The sequence below is a fragment of the Hemicordylus capensis genome, chromosome 4 (genome assembly GCF_027244095.1).
Source record: "Hemicordylus capensis ecotype Gifberg chromosome 4, rHemCap1.1.pri, whole genome shotgun sequence".
In the NCBI taxonomy this organism is placed as follows: Eukaryota; Metazoa; Chordata; class Lepidosauria; order Squamata; family Cordylidae; genus Hemicordylus; species Hemicordylus capensis.
Window position 1 is genome coordinate 228,363,261 of NC_069660.1, and position 27,768 is coordinate 228,391,028.

Here is a 27,768-nt window from a genome sequence, read left to right on the forward strand (position 1 = left end):
TCTGGCATGCCAGGGTCCTGACAAAAATCTCCTTCACTCCCAAACTACTATTTTGCTAGAGAAAGAATCCAAACACATTTTAATGCCATGTTTACATAGCAAAAAGCCTTCAAATATCTGTTGTACCTCCTTAAAGAACTATTTGACTTGGTTTCAAATCTTACTGTATCTTGACTATGCAGGTATATAGTTTGTTTAGTTCTCAGGTAGTACTGTAACAATACAGTTTGAATGCGGGGTCTGACTCTAAAATCAAAGGATTATTCTTCTCACCATTACCATTCATCTTCCTTTATTTTTCCTCTGGTTTACTCTGCCCTGGTTTCAAGTCCACATAAATCTTGGTTTAACTAGGAGATTTTTAAACTCTGGCTCACATCATAATTAGTGTTGCACTCACAGGACAGTGTTCTGTTCATGACAGGGTGGAGGGGTGATTTTGGCTGATCCCCTGTTCCCTCTGCTGTCCCCAGTGAATCCCCCCAAATATGTCCCTGGAGTACCTCCAACACTCAGGGACATATTTTGGGGAGGCATCATAGGTATCCGAGCACAATACTCACATAAGTATGCCATGGTTCAGGATGTAGCCAATAATTATCGAACAGCATTATGCACAGTTTGCCGCAGACTTCAGTTCCATAAGTTCTTTTGTGTCTTGTTAAAGATGAACATGTGTGCATTGATTCTGAAAACTGAAAAAACCCATTCTTGATAAGATTCTTTTGTGTGTGGTGTTTTATCAATGCATATATGCCCTTCTGCACACCTCACAAAACCATCTCAAAATAATTATGTATAATTACATCATGTTTACTCTTTTGCAAAGTTCACATGATCATTGGTGGAATTGAAAACCTCTGATAACTTGTATGATATATGAGTTGCTTCTTGAAAATAATGGCATGTAGCTGGCTGACGTGATGAGGAAAATTGCTGGAAGCAATTAAATTAATTTCAATTTCCCATTGAAATTAAAAGGATAAGTTAGGCATTGTATGAGTTGCTACTTCAAAAGAATGGCATGTAGAGATATTGGCTAACATGATGAGTAAAATTATTGAAAATATTCCCATTGAAATTAAAAGGACGTTAGGTACTGCCTAACTTGACATTTTAATTTCAATAGGACTATTTCCAGTAATTTTACTCATCGTGTTAGCCATTTTAAATAATCACACACTGGGTCATTTAAGGTATGGTGATCTCTGCTGGTTTCCTTCTTTATGAAAACCAGTTCTCCTTGATTCATAGGGACCAACATTTCATATGGTTTTGGCCAGTCCCTGGAAGAATACAGAATGACTGGCTGGTGTGAATTCATCCCATGTATATCAGGAAGTATGTTTATTGCTGAGCATTTCCCTGAACCCCGGAGGTTATTGTGAGTACAGGTGCATTAAGCTTCCTTGCTTTCCCTAAAGATGTTTAGATAATACTGGCCACAATGTAATAAGTTAAGCCCTTAATTTTGTAAGTGTTTCATGAATCATTGTGACACACAAACATAAAATGATGAGACAAACTTTTGATCCAGCAACCTTGGGCAAATTTTCTGCTAGCATCAGTGAGTTAAATTCCCCTGAGAAATGTATCATTGAAGCAGTGCTTTCCAGTAATGAATTTGGGGTGTGTGTGTGTGTGTGTGTGTGTGTGTGTGTGTGTGTGTGTGTGTATCTATATCTATATCTATATCTATCTATCTATCCACGCGCACACACACACACACACACACACACACACACACACACACACCATACAAAGAAGAGAAGGATGAATGAAGGGTGAATGAAAAAGATGCTACAGTGAATTTTTTTATTATTTTTACTTTATCTGCAAGCCCATTCATGTGTTAAATGCACATCTATCTCTGCCTGTCAAGAGATACTTCTGTGTGGGTTGACAATCCATGCAGTACAGTACAATCCATATTGCTTCATTCAAAATATTACAGGCACAGACAAACAAACCCTGTAATATTCTTGTCAGCAGAATTATTCTTGCTCTTGGAAAGCAGAGGAAGCAGATTTTTGCTGTGCTATTAAAATGCCTACTAATATCTGTCCAGCAAATATTTGCTTGCTATGGAGTCCTGACTTCTTCAAAATTGCTCCGACTCTGATGACTTAGCTCAGTTACATCCCCATTTCAATTGTTTTCATGATTAGAGGACATGGAAGTTGTTATGTAGCTCATTAGTTCATGCACCCATTTTCAGGGAAAGGTTACACTTAACAAGATGCAAAGCAAAATAATGTGCAGTTCAGTCCCTACTAGGCCTGTGCACGAGTAGAAACATTGGATCAATGCCAATTCAAAAGCAATATGGAAGAAAAATACAGGGGAGGCCTGTATAATACAGTCTCTCCAACACTATCATTATTGGTATCGGGTTGGCTTTGACCTGATAATCCTTATCGAAAGATGGCTTGGAGAGAAAGTCTCTCCAAGTCAGCTTCTGACCTGCTTTAAGCACTACATCTGCAAAACTGGAGGGGGGGGGCAAAGTTACCCTCCCAAAGCACCCACTGTCCCCAAGAATTACTTTCATTTCTTGAGGGGTTACCTGGCCCCCACCCCCGATTTCAGGGGCATAGTCCTTAAAAACCAGGTTGGTAGTCAGTTTGAAGACAGATCTCCAAGTCGGCTTCAGCAAGGTTTTTAAGCACTGCACCCATGGAATGGGGGAGGGGGGCAGGGGTGGTTCAACATAACCCCCAGCAAGCACTCAGTGGGCCAGTGAGTGCTTGCTGGGGGGTTACCTTGGAACCCCCCCTCCCCAATTTCACAGGTGTAGTGCTTAAAGTTTAGGTTGGGAGCTGGCTTGGAGAAAAGGTTTCTCTAAGCCAGCTCTCAATCTGGTTTCTAAGTGCTACACTCAGGAAATTGGGGGTGGGTGGGTGCCAAGGTAACCCTCCAGGAAGAACCCACTGGCCCAGTGGTACTTTCTGAGATATTCCTTTTGCTGCCCCCCACTGCTCGATTTTGGGGGTACAGTTGCTAAAAACCAGTCCTGTGCTGGCTTGGGGAGAAAGTTTCTCCAAGCAGTGGGGCTGCCCTCCCATATTACTATTGGAATTGAAAGGATTTCTGATTGGACAACAGGGATTTTAGTTGGATTTTGACTATCGGGACTCCCTGCTGTCCTGCTGGAAATCCTTCTGCCTGATAGTGGTCATATTGTTCTGATATTGCTATCAGACTTATACAATTGCATAGTCCTAGTATCTACATACCTAAAGCTGTCTGGGCATGACTGACTGGCTAATGTGAGTACAGTATCAAAACTGTTGATGTACTTCCATAACAAACATAAAGCGGATACACAGCACTGATATGATCCAAGATTACCAGAAATGTCTGAAAACGATGCATTTGTATGCATCTTGCCCACATCCTATGACATGAATTCATAAGGAGATATATCTATATCTATATCTATATCTATATTTATATCTATATCTATCTATCTATCAAACACAAAAATGCCTTGGACATTAAAGTGAATGGGACAGAAGAAACAGCCTTGCTTATCCAGAACTCCATGTTTATTGAAGCCCTGCAGATAGAGCTGATGACACACAGTACATTAGCAAAGTAGTTGGGCAATTCGTGACTGTAGAGAAATGGAACCTACAACCAAAAATAAAAATCTGTATCATTATTAAGGGAACCATGAATAATAGTTTTGAAGACATTAGAAAATGAAATATAAATGATCTTATTTTTAATTTTATGCACTTCATAACCCATCATTACAGAGTGGCAATGGAGGGCAGAAGTATCCCTGACTCCTAAAAAAAATCCATTTTTTGTGTGTCCTTGCCTGCCAAATAACCATTGGTAGTGTTGGTAGGAGACTGACGCTGTAATTGCAGCTGCTGAATAAGAGTTCTTGACTTCTTTTTCCTAATAAATCACTCCTGCAAGATAGAGGTTGCCCTTTCGCTTTGGCCCCCTTTGACCTCTGCCCCATGTAATCTTTCTTAGTGCTGCCAGTGTTATGGGCTGCTAGAGATGTATATATTATTCATACCAAACTTGTGACACAAAATATAAGATTCATTAAGGCTGTTCACATGAGCAGCTCTACCCAGGTTTGTGCTTGCAAGGCCAAGCTCCCTGCAGCTGGAGCTACCATAGATGCCAGAGGAAGGAGCGTCTCGACCACTAGAATGTCTTCAATGCACTGCGCGAGCACTCTGGTGCATGGTGGGCTTTCTGGAGGCTGGGTGTCCTTCCCCCAGTCTCTTGCTGTGCTGCTCACCACAGCGGTGCTTGTGTGGGAACACAGTGCAGTGAGCTGGGCGGGAATACTGATCATGTGGGGGAAGGAAGGAGCAATCCTGACTCCTGGCCCCAGGAAAGCAGGCCTTGTGTACATTGGGGCTTTACATTATTGCTTTCTCTGCAGACCACTGAATCCTGCTGGTCCCAGTTTAAAACATCAAAAGCATATTAATGCACGCTGAGAATTTTGTAAAGATACAGAACCAACTTCCATAGGAATCTGTGGGGCTGCTTGCACAATTTGTTAGTCAGCTGTATACGTGAGTACCCCACACCCTGCAAAGTTAATGAAGGAGTTAAACAAGCATGACGACTGAAGGTCCTAAAAGCACTCTCCACGGGTTTTTCATGGATTTCAGTTTGCAAAATCAAGTTTTAAAGCATCATTGGTGTGGCACATGTGTTTGGTAATCTTAAGCACATTGACTGAGTAAGCGTTAGGCTCAAGCTCCTGCCGCCACCCCATTTTATTTGAACTGTCCTTTGTTGGCAAGATATGTATAGAGCATATTTTACTTGCACACTTGTGACTGTGTGTGCACTTAGGTAGTTTATATTTACACATTTTTAAATGAGTGTTTCCTATTTAGAGGATGGATTAGCATAATTGTGCAGACAAAGGAAATCCAGAAGAATTCAGGCATGTGCAAGTCAAAGTTAAATTAATGGAAGATAAATTCTTAACTATACTCTAGTTTAATTATACCATCTTTGCTTACAACTATTGATTAAGACAAATGCTTAAATGAATGCATAGCAGCCTAAGCTTTTGCTTGTTCTCTTGAAAGTAAGTCTAGTGAATTCATTGGAACCTTGGCCTAAGTAAACATGCATGGGATTGCAATCTGAGTCTCCATGATTTCAGCAGGTGCACCAAATTGGATTGTACTTGAAGATGATGATGACGACAGTAATGCTAAGTGATTTGGGAAGAAACGAGAGTCAGAGGAATTGATCACTGCCACATTCACTCTTTATAAAATGCTAGGGAGGAAAGGGAAGCAGGCAGTGTAAAGTATCTTATTCTTGTCACACATCAGTCCTCTAGATGGCACAGAGAAGCCCAAAGTTGTTGTGTAACAGGACTTATAGACATCATTTGCCAGATGGTATCTGGTAGCTGAGCCTCAAGAGACAATATTATCAGATATGTTTGTTTCAGAATGTGAGTTAAAAAAGAGTATAATACTATTTCCATCTTGTTTTCCTTTCTTTCTTTTTGAACAGCAGATGTTAAAAAACGGATGTATGGAAATTAATAGAAGTAGACTAGTAATTGTTTACAAAGTCTTTGTTCTTTCAATATTTTCTGTTAGATATTATTAGAGAGCTTAGGGAACCATACTAACTGCTGCTGCACTGCAGTCTATCAGGATTGCCTAGAAGCATTGACTGTAATAATGTATGATAATTATACCTTATATTGAAAATAAAGGTCATATTGTATCTGCAACTGTTCCTATGTCTGCCATGTTAAAATAAGCAAAAACTCTACACGGGGTTGTAAGAATTCTACTAACACTTTGCTGACACTTCAACAAGGCTGATGTGGGAGTAGCAGGAGATTGCTCAGAATCCCAAGCTTGCCTCTGTAATTAAAAACTCTATCTATCTATCTATATCTCTATCATCTATCTATCTATCTTTATTCATCAATCATATTTTATACCGCCTGATATGTATATCTCTAGGCAATGTACAAAATTTAAAATATTTAAAAGTCACAAATTAAAATGCATGGCAATAAAACCAATAGAATAAAATTATTAAAACAAGTTTTTTTAAATTATTAAAATTATTAAAATTAATTCTAATTAAAAGCCTGAGAGAACAGGAGGGTCTTGAGGTTCGTCCTGAAAACAAACAGAGAAGAAGATGCTCTTATTTCAGCAGGAAGCTTATTCCAGAGCCCTGGGGCAGTCACAGAAAAAGCCCGGTCCTGGGTCACCACCAAATGAGCCGGTGGCAACCGAAACTGGACCTCTCCAGAAGATCATAGTAGGTGGCAGGGACAAAAAAGGCATTCTCTCAAATAGCCTGAACCCAAGCCATTAAGGGCTTTATAGGTAATAACCAGCACTTTGTATTTCACCCAGAAACATATCGGCACCCAGTGCAGTTCTTTTAGAACCGTTGTTTTGTGGTCTCTTTGTGTTGTCCCAGAGGCCAATCTGGCTGCTGCATTCTGTACCAATTGTAATTTCCGGAATATGTAAAAAGGCAGCCCCACATAGAGTGCATTACAGTAGTCAAGCCCGGAGGTAACCAGCATATGTACCACTGTTTTAAGGTCATTCACCTCTAGAAATGGATGTAGCTGACGTACCAACCGAATCTAATAAAAAGTGCTCCTGGCCACCACCTCCACCTGAGAAACAGGGGGAGCTTTGGGTTCAGGAGCACTCCCAAGCTACTTACCTAATCTTTCAGGGGGAGTGTAACCCTTAAAAAAAAAACCAGGCAGCTCTAAATCATCTCTCAGGTCCTGTCCCCCACAGTCAGTACCTCCATCTTATTTGGATTCAACTTCAGTTTGTTATCCCTCGTCCAGCCCATTACTACCTCCGGGCAGGCATTTAGGGAAGATATGCCATTTCCTGATGAGATCGGCATGGAAAAGTAAATCTGGATGTCATTAGCATATTGGTAACACCCAGCACCAAACCTCCTGATGATCTCTCCCAGTGGTTTCATGTAGATGTTAAAAAGCATTGGAGACAGTATGGAGCCTTGTGAGTCGCCACACTTCATTTCTCGCTTAGCAGAATAACAGTCTCCAAGTGACACCATCTGGAATCTGCCAGAGTGGTAGGAGAAGAACCACTGTAATACAGTGCCACCCAATCCCAGATTCTCCAGGTGGTCTAGAAGGATACCATGGTTGATGGTATTGAAAGCCGCAGAGAGATCCAAAAGGACCAGCAAAGTCACACTCCCTCTGTTGATAGCCAGTTGGAGATCATCCATCAGGCCAACCAAGGCAGTCCTGATCCCATAGCCCACACGAAAGCCAGTTTGAAATGGGTCTAGATAATCTGCATCATCCACAGCTGCCTGAAGCTGAGAGGCTACCACCTGCTCAACCACCTTGCCCAACCATGGAAGATTAGAAACAGGTCTGTAATTAGCTATCTCTGAGGGATCCAGCATAGCTTTCTTCAAGAGTAGTCTAATAGCCTCCTTAAGACAAGGCCCTGCCTCAGAGACGCATTAATAATATTAACCAGACCCTCCTTGATAATATGATTATCCGATGCAATAAGCCAATTTGGGCAAGGGTCAAGAGAACAGGTTGTAGGGTCAACAGTCTGAAGCAGTTTGTCCACTTCCTCAGGAATCACAAACTGAAAGTGATCCAGTCTAATCTCATAAGAGGAGTTGCTGGATACCTCCACAGTAGACTCTGCAGTAACTATGGAATCCAGCTCGGCCCGAATCTGAGAGATTTTATCTGCAAAAAAAATAGTTAGATGTCACAGTGAGTGACCAATGGCTCCTAGTTTAAATTTAAGGGGGAGGGGTACATACTAGCCCCCTCACAACACTAGACAACTCAGCTGGATGTGAATTTGCAGAAGCAATGGGGCAGAAAAGCACTGCTTTTTTGCCACCCGTACTGCCAGAGCATAGGTCTTTGAATGTGCTCTGTGTTGTGCCTGATCAGACTCACACCGAGTCTTTCTCCACTTGTGCTCTCATCATCTACCTTGCCGCTTCAGCTACCGTAACTCATCCAAATACCACGGGGCTGTCTTTAAAGCAAGTTGGAGAGGATGCTTAGGAGCTATTGTGTCTACTGCTCTAGTAAGTTCATTATTCCATCTTTGTACCAGAGCATTGACAGAATCATTAGCAGAGCCAGCCTTAAACCCCTCCAAGGTTTCTTGGAACCCTATTGGATCCAGTAACCTCCTCAGGTGGACCAATCTAATAGGTCCTTCACCCCTGCAGAGGTGGGTCATGGCTGTAAGTTCTACCTTAACCAGATGGTGATCCGTCCATGACAATGGGGAGATGACAGGAGTTCCCACCCACATAACACCTCCCTGATCAAAAGACCAAATTGAGCATGTGACCAGCATCATGTGTTGGACCAGAGACCAATTGGGATAGGCCCACAGTTGTCATGGTCGCTATGAACTCTTGAGCCGCACCTGACAATCCAGTCCCAAAATGAACATTAAAGTCCCCCACAACCAACAACCTGGGTGACTCCAATTCCAACTCAGCAACCAGGTACGTCAGCTCAATCAGGGACTCCACTGGCCAGTGGGGTGATCAGTACACCAGCAGAAGTCCCAATCTATCACTGGGAATGAGACTTTAGAGTCTCATTCCCAGTGGTTCTAAAGTTCAGATGATGGTCCCAAACACTTATTGGGAAAGCCAGTTCCTGACCCATTTTCTTCAGTCTTTGGGAATGCTTGACATGTGTAACAACAACAAGAACAACAACACTTAGGACACAAGCGAGCCAGACTTAGGCATGTTTAAGATCCTTTGATATTACTTGAAGAAATAAGCATTTGCTTATGTGTTCAATTCCTCCATACTGAAATCAGGAGAATTTAAAGTATGTAACTTTGACTGACTGATGCCTTTGGTGTTTATATTGTGCTTTTTCTAGGCACTAAAACCACTTTGTAGACATGATCTCAGTCAGCCTTACAACCCCTCTGCAAAGAAGACCTTATAGAGAGGAGAAATAGTAAGGGGGGGGGCTGTAAGTTGATGGTTAAAATGAAACTCTGAATCAGTCTTTGCCTCTGGGCCAGGGGCGGAGCCACCATTGGGTGAACAGGTTCAAAGAACCCGGGCCATCGCCAATCAGGGGCCGTGCCTCAGAGTCCCAACACCCCCCACCTCATGTCTGACATCAGACAAGGGAGGCGTTATTTTGTTCCCAAACAGGGATGCATGTCAGACATGGGGGGTGGGGTCAGGGGGCTGTGGTGGCGGCTGGACATTGGCCACCGCCAGCCTCACTCCGCGCCTGCTCCAGGCAAAGCGGCACCTTTTAAAAATGGTGATTCTCTTATATTGAGCTCAACTGGCCCTATCTACTACCAGCACAGTATCCCTCCAGTGACTGTTGCTGGTGTGTATCTTATGTTTCTTTTTAGATTGTGAGCCCTTTGGGGACAGGGATCCATCTTTACTAATTTATTATTTCTCTATGTAAACCACATTGAAAACTTTTGTTGAAAAGTCATATATATCTATGTGTTCTTGACTTCTAGGTCAGCTCTCATTGTCTTAGTCAGTATGCATGCCTCATTCAGTTCTTGCCCTTTCAAGTGAAAGGGGCACTTTCTTTTTCTACTGAGCATATTGCCCCCTGCCCCCACTTCAAACTGTCATGAAAACAAAAAGCACGCATAGGATTGCAGCTTAAGACTCAGCTGCTATGTGTTCATAGGCTGGCACAAAGGTTTGACACTGTGTCAGTTCATGACATACTTTAGAATGAAATATTCCATTTAAATGGGAACCATCATTAGTGTAGCTTTAAACAAGTCCTTTCGATCAGGCTAGAAGAAATCCTCTCATTTGGCAGCCAAAACCCTTATTCAGTCAAGTAAAATTTAATTATTGCCTGCCTTCTGGATAAGCGGCTGACCTACACTTCAAAATCCTGGATGCATGGACTGACCAGTGCGCTTGATCTGATGCTGAAAATGAAAAACTATCCTTCCTTAAGTTCCTTGTTATTTTTGAATTAGAACTTATCCAACCCACATTTCCACTGTGTTTTGCTTTTATTAGACCAACTGTTCTTTTATTGTGATCATATCTTGACCCTACTCCCTCACTAAAACAAGGTGTAGGCTCACCACATCCCCAGAAGAACATCTAAGGGTTAAACTGCATGTTATCTTAATAATGTCCTCACATTCTTGGTTTTAAAAATTCCCTAAATGGCTCAATCCGAATTGCAACCAGGGCACTCTGTGTGTGTGTGTGTGTGTTGGGGGGGGGGCCTTAACTCCTCCATCACGATTCTGGTTTGGATCCTCCCCTGTCCCCACCCATGGTTGCTCTTTGGCCCAGGATGAAAGCTTCTGTAGCTTGTTCACAATGATGGTGATGAATAGGTTGTGCCTGGTTCATGAGATGAATAATAGGGATGTGCAAATTGATTTGCGTACAAGAGGTGAGACCTCTTGTACTCTCCCTTTCCTCTCCCATGCTGGCACCAAAAGGGCTTAAAGGTGCCCCCTCTCCTACAATCCCATGTGTGGTTGCCCCAGAAATCCCTACAAAGACTCAGAAACTAGGGATGTGCAAATGGATTCAGGTACAAATAGATTTGTACCCGAATCTAGCTGATTCAGGTGATTTGTAGACATAACAAATCACCCCAGTGGACCCTGATTTGATTTGAATCGATTCAAGATTCAGATCCCTCCTATTAATTTCCCCAGATTCACAGCTTTTATTTTTTTTAAAAAAGCTAAGCTCTAGCCCTTGTAGATGTGGAGTTATGGAGCAAAATGTGTAGTCACTATTTTTCAAGTGTTTGGATTATTTGGTGCATAATAACTTTCCCTCAATGAATCCCTATGAGGATTCATGACACACCTTCATTTCTTTTATTCATTTTGACTGTCTTTTCAACAGTATCAACTGTCAAATGCCATGTGCCAGCTACACGCCACTCCCACTCGCAGGGCAGTGGAGTACTACTCAGTTTATGTTCTAGGATTTTTTTCAAGTGTTTAGGCTCTTTGGTATCTAATAACCTTTCCTCATAAAGAATCCCTATGATGATTCATTACACACCGAAGAGTCTAAACCCCTCAACAATTCCTAAAATATAAACTGAGTACCCAGTGGCTTGTGGGTTGCGGGGTAGTTGGAACATGGGATGGTACTAATTCCCCACCCCCACCTGCAAAGCAGTGAGGTCAAAATGAACAGAAGAAATAAGGTGTGTACTGAAGACACCAAAGAATCTTCAAAAATACCTAAAAAATAAACTGAGTACCACAGTCTCTCTCTCTCTCTCTCTCTCTCTCTCTCTCTCTCTAGTTGACACATGGCAATTGACAGTTGGCACAGTTTAATGACAGTCAAAATGAATAGAAGAAATGAAGGTGTATAAAGAATCCTCATAGGGATTCATTATGAGGAGGGGTGATTATACACCAAAGTATCTAAATATTTCAATATTCCTAAAAATTAAAATGTGTACCCTATTGCCTTGTAGATGGGATGGGTAGGGTGTGGTTACACATGGCAGTTGACAGCTGCCACTGTCCAGTGACGGTCAAAATGAACAGAAGAAATGAAGGTGTGCAGTGAATCCTCATAGGGATTCATTATGAGGAAAAGTGATTATACACCAAAGAATCCAAACACTTGAAAAATAATGATGGCACATTTTGTTCCATAACTCCACTTCTAAAAGGGCTAGAGCTTACCCTTTAAAAAAACAATGAAAGCTGGGTATCCATGTTAGGGTTAGGATATGGTAACTTCAGGTCCCCATTGTTTCCTATGGTAGAAATGTTCAAAATAAAAAAAAAATCATTAAAATCATTAAAATCATCCAAGTGTCCCACTGCCTTGAAATTTGGGTGGTAGGTGGCACCCTTAGGGACCTACCTACCGCCCAAAATTGGTGTCCCTAGGACCTTGTTAAGTGGTCCGAATCAGTCCAAATCCAAATCGAATCAAAACAAATACAAATCAAATCTGGGGGAATTTGGAGGGGGTAGATTTGGATACAAAACAAATAAGGGATGATTTGTTTTGGGCACAAATCAAATCCAAAAAACAGATTTGTGTACATCCCTAATGAATAATAGGGAAACATGATACAGGTGAAACTCGAAAAATTAGAATATCGTGCAAAAGTTCATTAATTTCAGTAATGCAAATTAAAAGGTGAAACTAATATATGAGATAGACGCATTACATGCAAAGCAAGATAAGTCAAGCCTTAATTTGTTATAATTGTGATGATCATGGCGTACAGCTCATGAGAACCCCAAATCCACAATCCCAGAAAATTAGACTATTACATGAAACCAATAAAACAAGGATTGTCAATAGAACAATATCGGACCTCTGAAAAGTATAAGCATGCATATGTATTCAGTACTTGGTTTGGGCCCCTTTTGCAGCAATTACTGTCTCAATGCGGCGTGGCATGGATGCTATCAGCCTGTGGCACTGCTGAGGTGTTATGGAAGACCAGGATGCTTCAATAGTGGCCTTCAGCTCTTCTGCATTGTTTGGTCTCATGTCTCTCATCCTTCTCTTGGCAATGCCCCATAGATTCTCTATGGGGTTCAGGTCAGGCGAGTTTGCTGGCCAATCAAGGACAGTAATCCCATGGTCATTGAACCAGGTTTTGGTACTTTTGGCAGTGTGGGCAGGTGCCAAGTCCTGCTGGAAAATGAAGTCAGCATCCCCATACAGCTCATCTGCGGAAGGAAGCATGAAGTGCTCCAAAATCTCCTGATAGACAGCTGCGTTGACCCTGGACTTAATGAAGCACAGTGGACCAACACCAGCAGATGACATGGCTCCCCAAATCAACACAGACTGTGGAAACTTCACACTGGACTTCAAGCATCTTGCATTGTGTGCCTCTCCATTCTTCCTCCAGACTCTGGGTCCTTGGTTTCCAAATGAGATGCAAAAGTTGCTCTCATCAGAAAAGAGGACTTTGGACCACTGAGCAACAGACCAGTTCTTTTTTTCTTGAGCCCAGGTAAGACGCTTCTGACGTTGTTTGTTGTTCAGGAGCGGCTTGACAAGAGGAATACGACATTTGAAGCCCATGTCCAGGATCCGTCTGTGTGTGGTGGCTCTTGATGCACTAACTCCAGCCTCAGTCCACTCCTTGTGAAAGTCCCCAACACTTTTGAATGGCCTTTTCCTGACAATCCTCTCCAGGCTGCGGTCATCCCTGCTGCCTGTGCACCTTTTTCTTCCACACTTTTCCCTTCCACATAACTTTCTATTAATGTGCTTTGATACAGCACTTTGGGAACATCCAACTTCTTTTGCAATTACCTTTTGAGGCTTTCCCTCCTTATGGAGGGTATCAATGATGGTTTTCTGCACAACTGTCAAGTCAGCAGTCTTTCCCATGATTGTGATTCCTAATGAACCAGACTGAGAGACCATTTAAAGGCTCAGGAACCCTTTGCAGGTGTTATGGATTGATTAGCTGATTGGAGTGGGACACCTGGAGCCTACTGTTGAACCTTTTCACAATATTCTAATTTTCTGGGATTGTGGATTTGGGGTTCTCATGAGCTGTATGCCATGATCATCACAATTATAACAAATTAAGGCTTGACTTATCTCGCTTTGCATGTAATGCGTCTATCTCATATCTCAGTTTCACCTTTTAATTTGCATTACTGAAATTAATGAACTTTTGCATGCTATTGTAATTTTTCGAGTTTCACCTGTATATACCATTTAACATAAACTTTAAAAATCATTCAGTATCTTATCCCATCTTATTTCTCTAGTAATGGACTACTTCCTTCATCTGGACAAATGGAAACACAACTGTAAATCATTCTTTTTGATGAGATATACAGTATGAATTATATGATGACAGAAGCATAGACCACCAGATTTTTCTATGGTATTACTACTGAGAGATTCTATAGCAGTTCATATGAATAGACTATGATGCTATTTTTAAAAAAATTAGTGGTAATCCTTGTAATCTAATCCTGAACTGGATGGAAATCAAACTCTAATTAAAATAAAATCTTTATATATTTTATCCTATAAAGCAATGACCAAAATTTTATATTGTGCTCATATTTACTCCTCTTCCCACTTGTAATAGTATCAATATGGACTGGCACTATAATGCTTCTTAAAATGTAAAAGCTAAATATGTGTACATTTCCGGAGAAGACTATTCATTCATTCATTCATTCATTCATTTTGTTTTTATACCGCCCCATCCAAACGCTCTGGCCCCTGAAAAATAAAAACAAATACCAATTAAAAAAAACTGCTTAAAATGATATTAAAACCTTGGAATGCCAGGCCAAACAAGTACATTTTTAGGGCTTTCTTGAAGGCAATCAATGAGCCCAAACTATGGATATCTGTCAGGAGTGCATTCTACAGTCCAGGAGCAACTGCAGAGAAGCCGTGGTTCTGAATTGCTACTGGAAGCACTGAATAGGAGACAGACCTCTCCAGATGATATCAATCCGCAGAAGAAGATGTAACCTGGACCTCAGCTATTCAGGGTTTGTACTTTGTATTTTGCCTGGAAACATATTGGCAGCCAATTCAACTGTTTGAAAACAGGCATAATATGGTCTCTCTGGGTTCCTCCATGACCATTCTGGCTGCCGCATTTTGAACTGAAAGTTTCAAAAGTTTAACTGAAGTTTCCAAACTACATACAAAGGCTATCCCACATAGAGCGCATTGCAATAGTCAAGCCTGGAGGTTACCAGCTGATGCGCCACTGTTTTGAGATTGTTTTCTTCAAGGAATGGATGCAGCTGTTGAATCAGCTGAAGCAGATGGAAAGCACTCTTGGCCATAACCTCCACCTGAGATACCAGGGTGAGCCCTGGATCTGAGAGCACTTCCAAGCTGTGTACCTGTTCCTTTTTTGGGGGGGGGGGTGTAACTCCATTCATTACAGGAAGATCTAACTCATCCCTCAAATTCTGATCCCCCACAATGAGCACTTCTGTCTTGCTCGGATTCAGCTTCAATTTTTTGTCTCTCATCCAGCTCATTACTGCCCATAGGCAGTAATAATAGTAGGTGATTGTGAATCAGATGTTTGTTGATTCTTTAGGTAAAGTGAAACTTAATTCTTGGGATCATTAGCAAAAAAAAAAAAAAAAAAAGAGGCTTCTTATATTAAAATAGCAGCCAGAAATCACCCCTGGAGTCATTTCTGGTCATCTCTGACCCATGGATATGTGGAATTAACCCTTTTTTGCCATTTTTAAAACATGTATGCCGAGGTCTGTCAATTACTTGACTGCGGATGCACAAATCCTTGGCTGTCGAATCTGCGGATAGTGAGGTTATGCTGTACAGATGCCCACCCCACTTGCCATGGGAAACAATAATATAATTCCAGTGTACATGCCTCAGTTGAATTGCTGCCTTATGAAGTTGTCTTAACTCTCCATAGAACAGTAAAGCATTGAACATTAGTAGAAATGAAGATTACACTAGAAAATGAAGGAGGACGCATAATACCTTCTTAGGGGATTTGCCTACAGATAGAATTGCATACATTTGATAGGTTAAAATTGCAGCATGCTCCTTCCAAACACCAGTTTTATTTAGAGACGGAAAACATTTACAATTACAAAGTAGTAACTGTGTTGTGTTTCTACTGTAATGGTAATACCTTTGGGGTATTGACCCAAAATAACCTTGATCTCAACAGAGAATATTGCTCTATCTCGTTTCATAGCTACTTCTGAGAATACTTCAATAGGCAATCTCCCTGATCCAGTGCTCATGTATGAAAACTGTATGTATGAGCAGACAGTCCTTCGTATGAACAGAGGACAGTCCTGTTCTCATTAGTGCTGACAATGCAACAGTAGAAATAATGCATTTTACTTTCCCTGATGTTGAAGAGAACAAGACATCCCCTGCTCACATGGCAGTTGCTGGATCAGTACAAACATGTATTCTGAGGACATAAAAGCTGAGTTTAAACCTGGGTTCTCACTTTTAAAGGCTGTGTTCAGCCATTAAATCCTGGCTTAAAATCCTGGTTAAATGCTGAGTAACCATAGTGGTTTGACCAAGCTTGCCCTGAAATTCTGGGTGCATAAAATCAGCTCCCCGACCCTCATTGATCCTAATTAGAACTGCTGTGATAGTGAAAACCCAACTAAAGCCTTTTATTCCCTTAATATTTTCTTGCTTTGCTTGCTTTGAGTCATTTGCATTTGTTTTAGAGCATGCATATATGGAACAATACATTCAGTGACAAACTAACTTTCTAGAAGATCATCATAATTTGTCATGGATTGCAATATACACTGCAGTGTCTTTGACCTCAGCACTAATGCCTATTAAGCTTTAAAAACACAGGTAGAAGTGTATCAAGTACCTCATGTGCTCTCCACACATGGCTGGTGACTGCATTTGACTTGGTAAGTCACAAACTGTGCAGGCCTGACTTATACTAGTCTACTTAATAAAATTGGTACATATTCATCATATGAGTTGGTTTAACTGGCTGACATACTGTGCAAGGGAGAATGGACAACCTGAACATCACCTGCTCCCCTGTGCACATGTAAGCACCTCCAATGGGGCTGTGCTTCCGGGCAGCAGTGCCTGTGATAAGCACTCCATGCACACAGTTGTGGGAGTTGACACCCATTATATACAATGGGCATCATATTGAGCAGCTGTGTGAACAGAATGCTTATCATGGGGTGCTGGTGCCTCATCATGCATGCAGGGACACAGGTGATGCTCAAGCTGTCCACATTCCCTAGTGCAGTATGTCAGCCCTTGTGAGGCTACAGTTTACAGTTGTGGTTCTGATTTCAAGCAAGCAAGTACTGCCCCCCCCCCACACTTTCAATTAGTAATATGTTTTTGCATTCTTTGTGCCAAAGCCTTTACTTGGTAAGGCCTTGAAATAACAGTAAAGGTAAAATGTGCTGTTGAGTCAGTGTTGACTCCTGGTGACCACAGAGCCCTGGAGTTGTCTTTGGTAGAATACAGGAGGGGTTTATCATTGCCTCCTCCCACGCAGTATGAGATGATTCCTTTCAGCATCTTCCTATATTGCTGCTGCCCGATATAGCTGTTTCCTGTAGTCTGGGGAACATACCAACGGGGTTTTGAAATGGCAACCTCTGGCTTGCTAGTCAAGTCATTTCCCTGCTGTGCCATTAGGTAGCCTTGAAATAATTGCAGGAATTTTGCTTTGCATACATTATTGGCTGACATCCAGGCTAGTATTGTGCCATCTCCCCTTCTTCTTTGTTGCCCACATCGCCTCCCAAAGATGTCCCTGAGAGTTGTCCCCCTCCTGTGAGAAATGTTTTTGTGCACTTACAGCTTTAGTCTGAATGTTAACCATCTACAGCTTTCCACAATACCCACCTGAGAGAGATCAAGTTGGTGGATGTTGTAAGAGACATGTAGAAAGGCCTTCCTTAGAATGAATAACCTGGCTTTGATAGTTCATTTCTTGCAGTGGCCCAACGTGAAACCAAGCTGCTGGTGGAGGGAAGGAATCTATTTTTGCCTATTGAGCAGTTCTACATGCTGTTCTGCATTGCACCCAGATAGTTTAAGTATTTCACAGCTCTTTACATATAGAATAACTGTTACCTGCACTCCGGTTCAGTATATGCACAAGTATGGCCCCTCACCATTTATGATATTTATGTTATTAATAAAAATATGACACAAGGTAGAAAACTATCCTCAAATGAATGGGCTTTCTGTGGTGGGGTGGTTTCTATTCCATTCCCATGTTAAGTCAATTGGGAGAAAAAACACCCCATAAATGAATAGAATCCCTATTAGGGTGTTTGTGGACTGGTTGTTGGGGTTCGGTTCTCATTCGAACGGAATTTGAACTGGACCGGGCAGACTGAAGACCAGTTAATTCAAACCAAGCAGCTGACCATTTGGTTCTACGAACAAACTCAAACCAGTTAGAGTAGTTCATCCAGAGGGAACAATGGAGAACTCAGCACCCCCATTGTTCCCCATGGGTAACTTTTGGGGACACCAAAGCACGGTGGGTGGTAGGGCAAGGTGGGTGCTACCCACCACCCAACCAAAAAACAGTTGGACAATCAGGCAATTTGTAATGGATTTTATCTGGGTCAGTAGCTTCAAACTGGGTTCAGTTTGGTTCAGTCTTGGACTGGACCCTTTCCTAGAGGCTGGTCTGCTTCATGACCTACTGACCTTTTTTGGATTGTGTTTGAAATGTGCTGTGTTCTGTGGTGAGAGGGACAGAGGAGATTCCATTTTTTTTACTGTGTTGAAACAAAACTTATGTGACGTTTGTGGTTTGGGGAACTATGCACTGTTTTGCCCATAGGAAAAAATGGGGAACTCGAACCACCTCATTGTGACCCATGGATAGTTCCTGGGTACACCAAAGAGGGTTCGGTGGTAGGCCATGATGGGTGCTGCAAAACAGTCATACAATCAGGCAATTTTAAATTTTAATTTTAATTTGTCTGGGTTAGTAGCTTCAAATTGAGTTCCAGTTTGTGATGGAACTGATTGAAAACGCCTGGTTCAAAGTGAACCAGTTCATTTTGAATCATTTGTGCACAACTCTAATTCCTATAGTGGGATGGTTTCTATCCCATTCCCACTATAGGTCAATTGGGAGAAAAACCACCCCAGAAATAAATTTGCTTTCAATGGTGGGCTGGTTTCTGTCCCATTCCCATTATAAGTCAATTGGAAGAAAAAGCACCCCAGAAATGAATTGAATCCCTATTAGTGATGCACACAAAACTGGTTTTGCTGGTTCAGTTTTTATTCTGGGCAAACCAGACCCAGTCCGGTTCAACCTCCAGACTGGTTTGAACTGGTTTGGAACTCTACTGGTAAAGGGGAATCTGGTGAGGAGCAGGGGGGCCTCCCTAAGCCTAGAGGGAGCCTAGAGGGAGTCAGTACTTAAAAGTAACTAACTTAACTGCCATCAGAAGCAGCAGAGTTGGCGGCCACAGGGGGGTGGAGGTGGCTCCCCCCACTCCCACTGGCCTCCCGCAGAGTAGACAGAGCTGGTGGTGGCCCAATTTGGGCCTTCGCACATGCATGGAGGACATTTTAGTGGCCTCTGCACATGCACGGAGGTCATGTGTGGCCACAATTGCATAGTCATATTAATGGCCTCCATGCATGTGCGGAGGTCACTAAAATTGACTCCACACCTGCATGGAGGCCTGAACCAGGTTGCTATCAGCAATGGCTACTCGGGCAGAGGCCGGCAGGAGTGGGGGGAGCCACTGCCTCCACTTGCAGTAGTCAAGCCTAGAGGTTACCAAAGAGTGCACCGCAATTCTGAGATCATTATTTTCAAGGAACAGACATAACTGTTGTATCAACCAGAGTTGATAGAAAGCACTCCTGGCCATGGTCTCAACCTGAGAAACCAGAGTGAGGCCTGGGTCCCGTAGCACTCCCAAGCTACATACCTATTCCTTCAGGGGGAGTGCAACCCCATCCAGAATAGGAGGATCTATCACGTTCCTGAAAGTATAACCCCTTCCCATGAGTAATTCCATCTTGCTTGTATTCAGCTTCAATTTGTTATCCCTCATCCAGTCCATTACTGCCTGTAGAAAGGTATTTTGGGGGGCTATGCCATTTCCTAATGATGATGTCATGGAGAAATAGATTTGGGTGTTATCACCATATTGATAACATCCTGCCCCAAATCTCCTGATGATCTCACCCAGTGGTTTCATGTAGATGTTAAAAAGCACTGGAGATAGGATGGAGCCTTGAGGGACACCATACAATAGCTCTCATCTTAGAGAGCAACTATACCCGAGTGATACCTTCTGGAATCTACTGGAGAGATAGGAACAGAATCACTGCAAAGCAGTGCCACCTATTCCCAAATCCTCCAAGCGATCCAGAAGGATAACTATGGTTGATAGTATCAAAAGCCACAGAAAGGTCCAAAAGAACCAACAGAGTCACACTCCCTCTGTACATTCCTTGGTAGAAATCATCCATCTATCTGTCCAAGGCTGTCTCCACCCCATAGCCTGCTCTAAAGCCAGTTTGAAATGTATCTAGATAATCAGTATCATCCAAAACTGACTGGAGCTGATCGGTCACCACCCTTTCAATTACCTTGCCCACCCAAGGGAGGTTGGAGACTAGCCTATAGTTATTCATGCCTAGGGCAAGCTTCTTAAGCAAAGGTCTCACAATTGTCTCCTTCCAACATGGAGTCATCCTGCCCTCCCTCAGTGAGGCATTCATGATGTCAACTAGGCCATCTGCCACAAGCTCCCTGCTAGATGTTATAAGCCACATTGGGCAAGGATCCAAAGGACAAGTGGTAGGCCAAACACCTCCAAGGAGTTTGTCCACATCCTCATGAGTCACAAATGGAAACTGATCCATTCTAATTGAACCAGAGGAGATACTGGACACCTCTGCAGTTGACCCTACCATAACTGTGGAATCCAAGTCAGCTTGAATGCAAGCAATTTTATCTGCAAAAAAGTGGCTATGAAAAATCCGGATCGATGTTCAGAGGAGAGGGAACCTAGGTCAATCTCCTCAAAACTCTGAACAGCTCCGCTGTATGTGAACTTGTGGATGCAATACATGCAGAATAGAATCGCTTCTTCACTGCACATATTGGAACCCTATATTGGAACTCTGCACCTCTTGGAACCCTATAGGATTCAACAGCCTCCTTGGCAGACCATCCTAATAGGCTCTGCATCCCTGAAGTGGTGGTTTGTGGCCATGAAACCAACCTCAACTAGATAGTAGTCCATCCATGATAATGGAGACACCCTAGGAGTCTCCACCCATGGAACACCACCCTGATCTGAGCAAAAGACCAAGTCGACTTTACCAGTGGAGCTCCAAACCAGTTCAGTTTTACTCCAAACCTGTCAAGCCAAGCCAGTTCGACGTTAAGCCTGGCTTGAACCAAGTCAGCTCGCACATCCCTAATCCCTATGGTGGGGTGGTTTCTATCCCATTCCCCTTATAAGTCAATTGGGAGAAAAACCACCCTAGACCTGAATGGAATCCCTATGGTGGGGTAGTTTCTATCCTATTCCCATTATAAATCTGTTGGGAGAAATATCACCCCAGAAATGAATGGGCTTTTTTGTGGTGGGGCAGTATCTATCCCATGCAGGGGTGTAGGGTCCATTGGACGGGGGGAAATTGCACCCAGGCCTAGAGGGTCCAGGAGCCCCACAAGGCTCTACAGACCCGTGGCCAGGGTGTGACATTCCCTCCTTCCAGGTGCGTGACTCCCAATCATGACCAGTGAGCTGTTTCTCTTTTTTTCAGGCAGGAAGACAATGGTTGCTGAGAAAGGAAAGGGTTAATCCAGCCCAGGAATTGCCAAGAACCATGCACATCGTTTGATGGTGAATGTGTGTGTGTGTGTGTGTGTGTGTGTGTGTGTGTGTGTGTGTGTAGGGTGTGTGTGTGTGTCACACTTTTAGGGTGGGGGAGGGTGCACTTACCTCTCTCTCTGCTCTCCCCCACTCTGGCACCTGGTATTCCCCCAGTCCTACGGGGTGGCAGTGTACTTCTCTTCGGCCCCTTTTGCTCTTCAGCCTGAAGTGGCTGGATGTAGCTGGTGCACGTGTGCCCACCAGGCAATGTGCACATGCTTGTGCCAAATGGGCTCACACACGCCAGCTACTTCTGGCCACTTCTGGCTGAAAAGCAAACAGGGCAGCCACCCCATAGGACTTGGGGAATACTGGGTACCAGTGAGGGGAAAGCAGAGGGAGGGGTAAGTGCACCCTCCGCCACCCTTAAAGTGCAACACACACCCCGCCTTTGAACTTTGAGCTGCCCAGTGCTTGAACCTGTGTGTAGGCCTGTAAAAAGGCCTCCAAAAAGGTTTGTGCACATCCCTAGGAAGGAAGCATGGCCACAAGGAAAGCTGGAAAGGAAAGTCAAACAAACAACCCTTATCTGTTTTTTCTGTGACGGTGATTTCTTCCCTCAGAAGCCAATGTGTGTTTTTCTGCTTCCCACATTCATGGAGTGTGTGTGTGTGTGTGTGTGTGAGAGAGAGAGAGAGAGAGAGAGAGAGAGATCCCATCCCCAACTGAAAGCCTCCCTTGGTGTGTCTTCATTATTCCCAAGCCCTTTTTTGTGCTTTTGTGAGAGATTTTTAACTTTTTAAAAATGATTTAAAATGACTGAGTTCTTCCCAATAAGTCCAGACCCATGTGATCTTCCCCTCGGAACTTGCAATGAGTTGTTTTCCTCTCTGTGGAAAGGAAAGCAGAAGTAAGAGAGAGAGAGAGAGAGAGAGAGAGAGAGAGAGAGAGAGAGAGGCGGGTGGAATTTATTGGCTGGTCTGTGGTGGTTTTTGTTAAATATACATTCAATTGTTTTTAAACCAAACAAGTTCTCAAAATGGTATACATAGCAGAGAGAGATATTTTAAAACTTTAAAAAAAAAAAAAAATCCCAAAGCAGCACAAGGTGCCAGAGGCGTAACTAGGGAAACCGGCGCCCGGGGCAAGCACTGAAATGGCGCCCCCCCCGCCGCGCCCCCCCCCCCACCGCCCCCCAACATACTACATTATACTTAGGTTTTTCCTCACAAGCGCCCGCCGCCGCCGCCAAGTCAGGCCACCGACTGGCCGCCAGGCGCCAGCAAAGCAATGGGGGGGGGCGCAGGCGGCGTGGAAGGGACCGCTCGTGGGGAAGGGGGCACCAACGCGCTCCCTTGACTGCTGCAGCGCTGCTGCACTGAGCAGGAAACATTTGTATTAACAAAAAATTAAAAATTTTTTTTAAAAAAATTGGTCATGGCGGCGCCCCCCACGTGACCAGAAAAGATGGCGCCCAGGGCATGTGCCCCCCCTGCCCCCCCTATAGTTACACTTCTGTAAGGTGCCAAATGTAAGCCAAAACTATTCTAACACAAACTTGTAATAAACTCTCACCACCCCATTAGTTTACCTTCTTGTGAGGAAATTAGTCACTACAAAAAGTATTAAAAGCTTTAAATATAATAAGAGGGAAATAAAATGCTCTAACAATATAGAAATTTTTCTGTTTTTCCTTGCCTTTTGGTTTATTAAATGCTGGTTGTTTGGCTTGAAGACTGCTTCTAGCCTTAATCTGGGGTGTGTGTGAGAGCGAAAGAGAGCGAGAGAGAGCGTGCATGAGAGTGAGTGAGAGAGAGAGAGAGAGCACACGTGCACAAATGGGCAGTTAGGGTTAGGAACATTGCTAGGGATTGTATGCATGCATATACAGTATCAGGTCACAGTAGTAGGCATATGTTAAAATGTTTCTGAGCTAGGGGAATATATGTGCACAAGCATGTGTGTGAAAGTGAATGCATATATGAAGAGGGTGTAATATTATATGCGTAGAAGGGAAAGAAAGGACATGTTAAGAATCTTGTTTTCATCATGTCCTTACAGTTTTTCTGCTCTCTCTCTCTCTCTCTGTCTCTGTCTCTCTCTCTCTCTCTCTCTCTCTCTCTCTCTCTATATATATATATATATATGGGAGGTGTGAAACAAAGGCGATGGGGAGCAAAGGGGCTCATCTTCACTTTCTCCCCCTAGGCCCATTCCAACCTTGCTATACCCCTGATCCCATGCCAGTGTTAAGCCCTTTGGGATGTGGGAGAACACCTTGTTTCTTTTTGGAAACTTCAGTTTTGTTTCTCTTGATGATGATAGTGTCTCAAAACCAGCCTGAAGCACTGCACAGTTCTGTGCTCATGAGTTAGAGCAGATGAAACCAATCCCTCCCACAATGTGAGACCTAGTGTTTGGAACAAGTAAAACATTTGGAAGCATCTGACCTCATAGAAGCAAGGATTTTAGTCAGCAGAACAAAGCTGAAAGGATCACAACAGCAGCAATCACAACATGTCAGCTTCATGAAATCACAACATAATATGAACATCAACAGCATGAAGCGGCTGTTCAGACAATTGTAGAAAATCGGGCTAGCCTCCACTAGCCTGATTTTTTACAAACATGAGAACCACTGGGCTCGGCTGTGAGCCCAGTGGTACTTGAGTGGGTAACCTGCTCAAGTAGCCTGCCCCTTAAACTGGGTTTGCGGAGTGAACACTCCACAAACCCGGGTGGGGTTTTTTTGTGAGTAGCCACGGTGTGGCTCCGTGCCACGGTTACTCATGAGTAGACCCCCGGCGGGAGGTTGAAAAGCAGCCTCCCAGCTTGGGGGGTCCCCATTATGCCCTGCACGCTCGGGCAGGGCATACTGGTGCTTCCGGGGCCTGCACGGCCCCCAAACTCGCCAGCCCCCATTGGCTCCGTCACGGAGCCGACAATCGTGTGGGTGGCCAATTCGGCCACCCAGGGCTCCCACCCTGATCATCTGCCGGGATAGCGGGCTTAGCCCACTGTCCCCACTGAGCTTCCCAAACCGGGTCGCACTGATTGTGAGATCCGGCGCCAGGCCTGTCATCAGTGGATCAACCATCCATAGTGCATTTCTGAACTTTTCCCATTTCTCCTGGTGGGATACAGCCCGGGGTGGGTGTGGGGGGCCTGGAGCTTGGTTCCAAGTGGATAGAACAAGAAGATGCTGAGGTGGGATATGTGGCACTGAACAGTCAGCTGAACCTCACTCACCAGCCAGTGAAGGTACTGAGAAAATGGGTTACATGAGAAGCAGAAAAGACAAAAGGTGGTCTACAACCAGCCCATCATTGCTCATGGCACAATGGTGAGGTGGGGTGAGAGGCCAGACCAAGTTTAAAGCAGCAGGATGTGGAAGTGAGTGAAGCAACTCCTTCCCCTGCAATGAGAGAAAGCGAGCTAGAGCGCTATCATGAACCCTGAGGGAGACCTCCAAATATTGCCTGAAGTCCTGGAGAGCCGCTGCCTGATAATGCTGCCCTAGATGGACCAACAGCCTGACTCAGTATTCAGCAGCTTTCTGTGTTTTTATGGAAGCACCTTGACCTAACAGAAAGCATATCTTGTCTGGTGTGTTCCATGCTAATCATGAAAGATTAGATCTAGATCTATCTATCTAGCTCCTATGTGCCACAATAGAACATCACCCTAAATTATTTTTTTTAAGGTTTTGTAAAATGTGGACAATGCAAGTCATTTAAATGGTACTAGAGAAAGACATGCTGTTCTAGTAGCACCAGGTCTTAACACTCACATCAATTTTGGAGGATGAATACAGCTGAAGGAAGCCTGGGCGGGTATGCGGCTGGAGGAGTCAGTCATGTGACTTGCCTCTGCCCTCCCAGGCAGTGGGCCCCCAGACAACTGTCTCCCCTTGCCCTATTATAGTTACGCCCCTGAGTTTGATGACAAAGCCACATGATAGGAGAGAAAAGTGATTGCCTAGCTGGCAAATATTAGAGGAATCTGGACCTTGTTTGTGCAGGAGCTGCAGCAGAGCTACATTCCTGGGTCTGACCTGCAGTTGATGAGCAGTTAGGTTTCTGAGGCACTGACCCTTCTTGCAACACTTGTCAAGCAAGCCAAAGAAGTATAGTTTGAAAATATGACGGTGCTGTGATGCAAATACTTCCTACCCACTGACGGGAGATGTTGCCATTGTAAGCAAGCTGGAGAACTACAACAAAGACAGGTAGGCCTACAAGTTGTGCAGCAATGTGCAGAGCCATGGAACAACACTTGGGGCTGCTTCAGGTGAATTGTCTCTCTACATGCGCTCCAAAACTTTTAGAAGCGTGTATAGAGAAGTGATTCAGTTGAACATCCTTCTCACACTATTAAAGGATGTGCAAAGAACTCATCAGCACATCCACCAGTGACATCAGGGCAGGTGCATTCTTGCCAGAGACCTGATGTATGGTGGGGAATACCCTGCAGGGCAGGTTCCTCTGAACCTGTCCTTAGAGAATTGTGGTGAGGGAGAACTGTTTCTCCAGTGTATGGCTGGCAGAGGCTCTCTTGAGCAAGAGATTAACCTGTGTAGGCACTATGAGACAGAACAAGCCAGATATACGACCTGAGATGCAACCATATGCACAAAGGGAAGTACTGCCTTCTGTTTTTAGTTTGAACGGACAGAAAACATTGGAATTTTGTGTACCCAGGATGCTTGTGCCCAGGACAGCTGACAAAATAACACCACAAAAAACAAACACCCCCCCTCAAAACAAGCAAAGGATGAGTTGGTTGTGGGTGACTGGCCTGTAGAATGCACTTAACCAGCTTCCAGATTGCTTTTTGATCAGTTATAGGATGTCCTGTGAGCTGAAATGCTGGGAACTGAGATGTTAAAGTATGGAACCTCATTAGTTTGGGGTTTGAAATGTTCATTTTTCTTTGCTAAAAGCTCACATTCTGTGTGAGTTGTGCATGGTACAGGACATGGTGGCTGTAGGCCACCTCCAGCGTCAGAGGCATGATGCCTCTCATTATCAGTTGCAGGGGAGCAACCGCAGGAGAGAGGGCATGCACATACTTCTTGCCCCAGAGGCATCTGGTGGGCCACTGTGTGAAATAGGATGCTGGACTAGATGGGCCTTGTGGCTGATCCAGCAGGGCTGTTCTTATGTTCACTAGGGATGTGCACAGAACCAGTTTTGCTGGTTCAGCTTGTATCCGGACTGGATTCAAGCCGACCTGGCCTGGTCTGGGCTCGGGTTTGGCCAAACCAGGTCCAGCCCAGTCTTGCCATTGAGCCTGGCCTGGCCTGTCATTTGGGAGGCTGGCAGGTGTTGGGGTTGGTGGAGCCATCACCACCACCTTTGTTGCAGCTGCCAGTGGGAAACTGAAGGTAAAGAATTCTCCTCTTGCTGCCCCCTGCCTTCTTAAGCTAGGAAATCCCCTTTACTTGTAAAGGGGAACCTTAGTCAGATTCCCCTTTACAAGTATACCCCCATGAACTAGCCCGTGAGCCAGCTCTTAGCAGGCACAGGCCGTGAATGTGCCTCCGGGGGGGCGGCGGGCCAGCAGCCAGGTGAGTGGCGGAGGCGATTCCACGCCGCGGGGGCTGCTGGGCGGCATGGAGCACCGGCTCCGTTTACACTTAAAGAAGCCACCCACCCACCCCACCCCCTGGGAGGCATGTTCATGGCCCACGCCTGGTTCTTAGAACTAGAGCAGTCTGATTCAAACCCAGACTACTTGGACTGGGCTGGCTTAATAGGAATCGGCTCACACATCCTACAGGACACCATGCTTGGGATGTGGGGGTCACCATTGCACTCCTGTGGAGTGAAATGTTAAATTATTGTGGGTTTTATGGCCAGGCCTGCAAATGTTGAGGGGCATCCATTGTAACCAATGAGACTACTTGGGAGTAGGAAGTCTTACTTGTGTAAAAAATCATGACTCCAGATGAGGGTTAACCCCTGAGATAAGAAATGCAGTATAGATGTTTGAAAGCTACATTCTACCAGGAATCAGACATCTTATTATTTGCCTGACTCTTTAGCCGTATTCAGTGGCTAGCTGGGCATAGTGTACACTGCTTGCCTCTGTAGACAAATACTCAACTGGGGTGGTTAGAGAGCAGGGATATAAATCATGCTGGAGTTCAGGAAAGCTAACCAGCACCTTTAGTACTTGGGTGTGCTGTCCCCAGAGTATAAATGCCTGAATCAGGCTTTTATATATGTTAGCATCTGATATGACCTAAAGAGACTTCTTTTTTGCTGCTTTCAAATACATGGCCATTTCTTGCTGCTGGATCTTGTCATGTCTGCCTTTGCTGTATCTTCTGCTCCTTTGTGTTATCTATGACAAGCATGCAGACTTTCGATTAGATAACTAGCTGTCTCCTGATTCCTTCTTCTGT

The 27,768-nt window shown here is 43.9% G+C and overlaps 1 protein-coding gene across 8 annotated transcripts in view; it reads left to right on the plus strand.

Moving 5' to 3' along the window:
• The window catches only part of NETO1 (neuropilin and tolloid like 1), a 162,965-nt gene that overhangs the window by 47,647 nt on the left and 87,550 nt on the right, over nt 1-27,768 (plus strand). Inside the window, exon 5 of one of the 8 annotated variants that reach the window (XM_053249442.1) lies at nt 12,666-13,189. The exons of 6 other annotated variants lie outside the window; for them this stretch is intronic. In XM_053249442.1, coding sequence (XP_053105417.1) covers nt 12,666-12,760 — 95 coding nt within the window. In that variant the 3' untranslated portion in view covers nt 12,761-13,189. Of the gene's footprint in view, nt 1-1,254; nt 1,404-12,665; nt 13,190-27,768 lie in introns of those variants that run through there. One more of the 8 variants, XM_053249441.1, reaches the window with a different exon arrangement.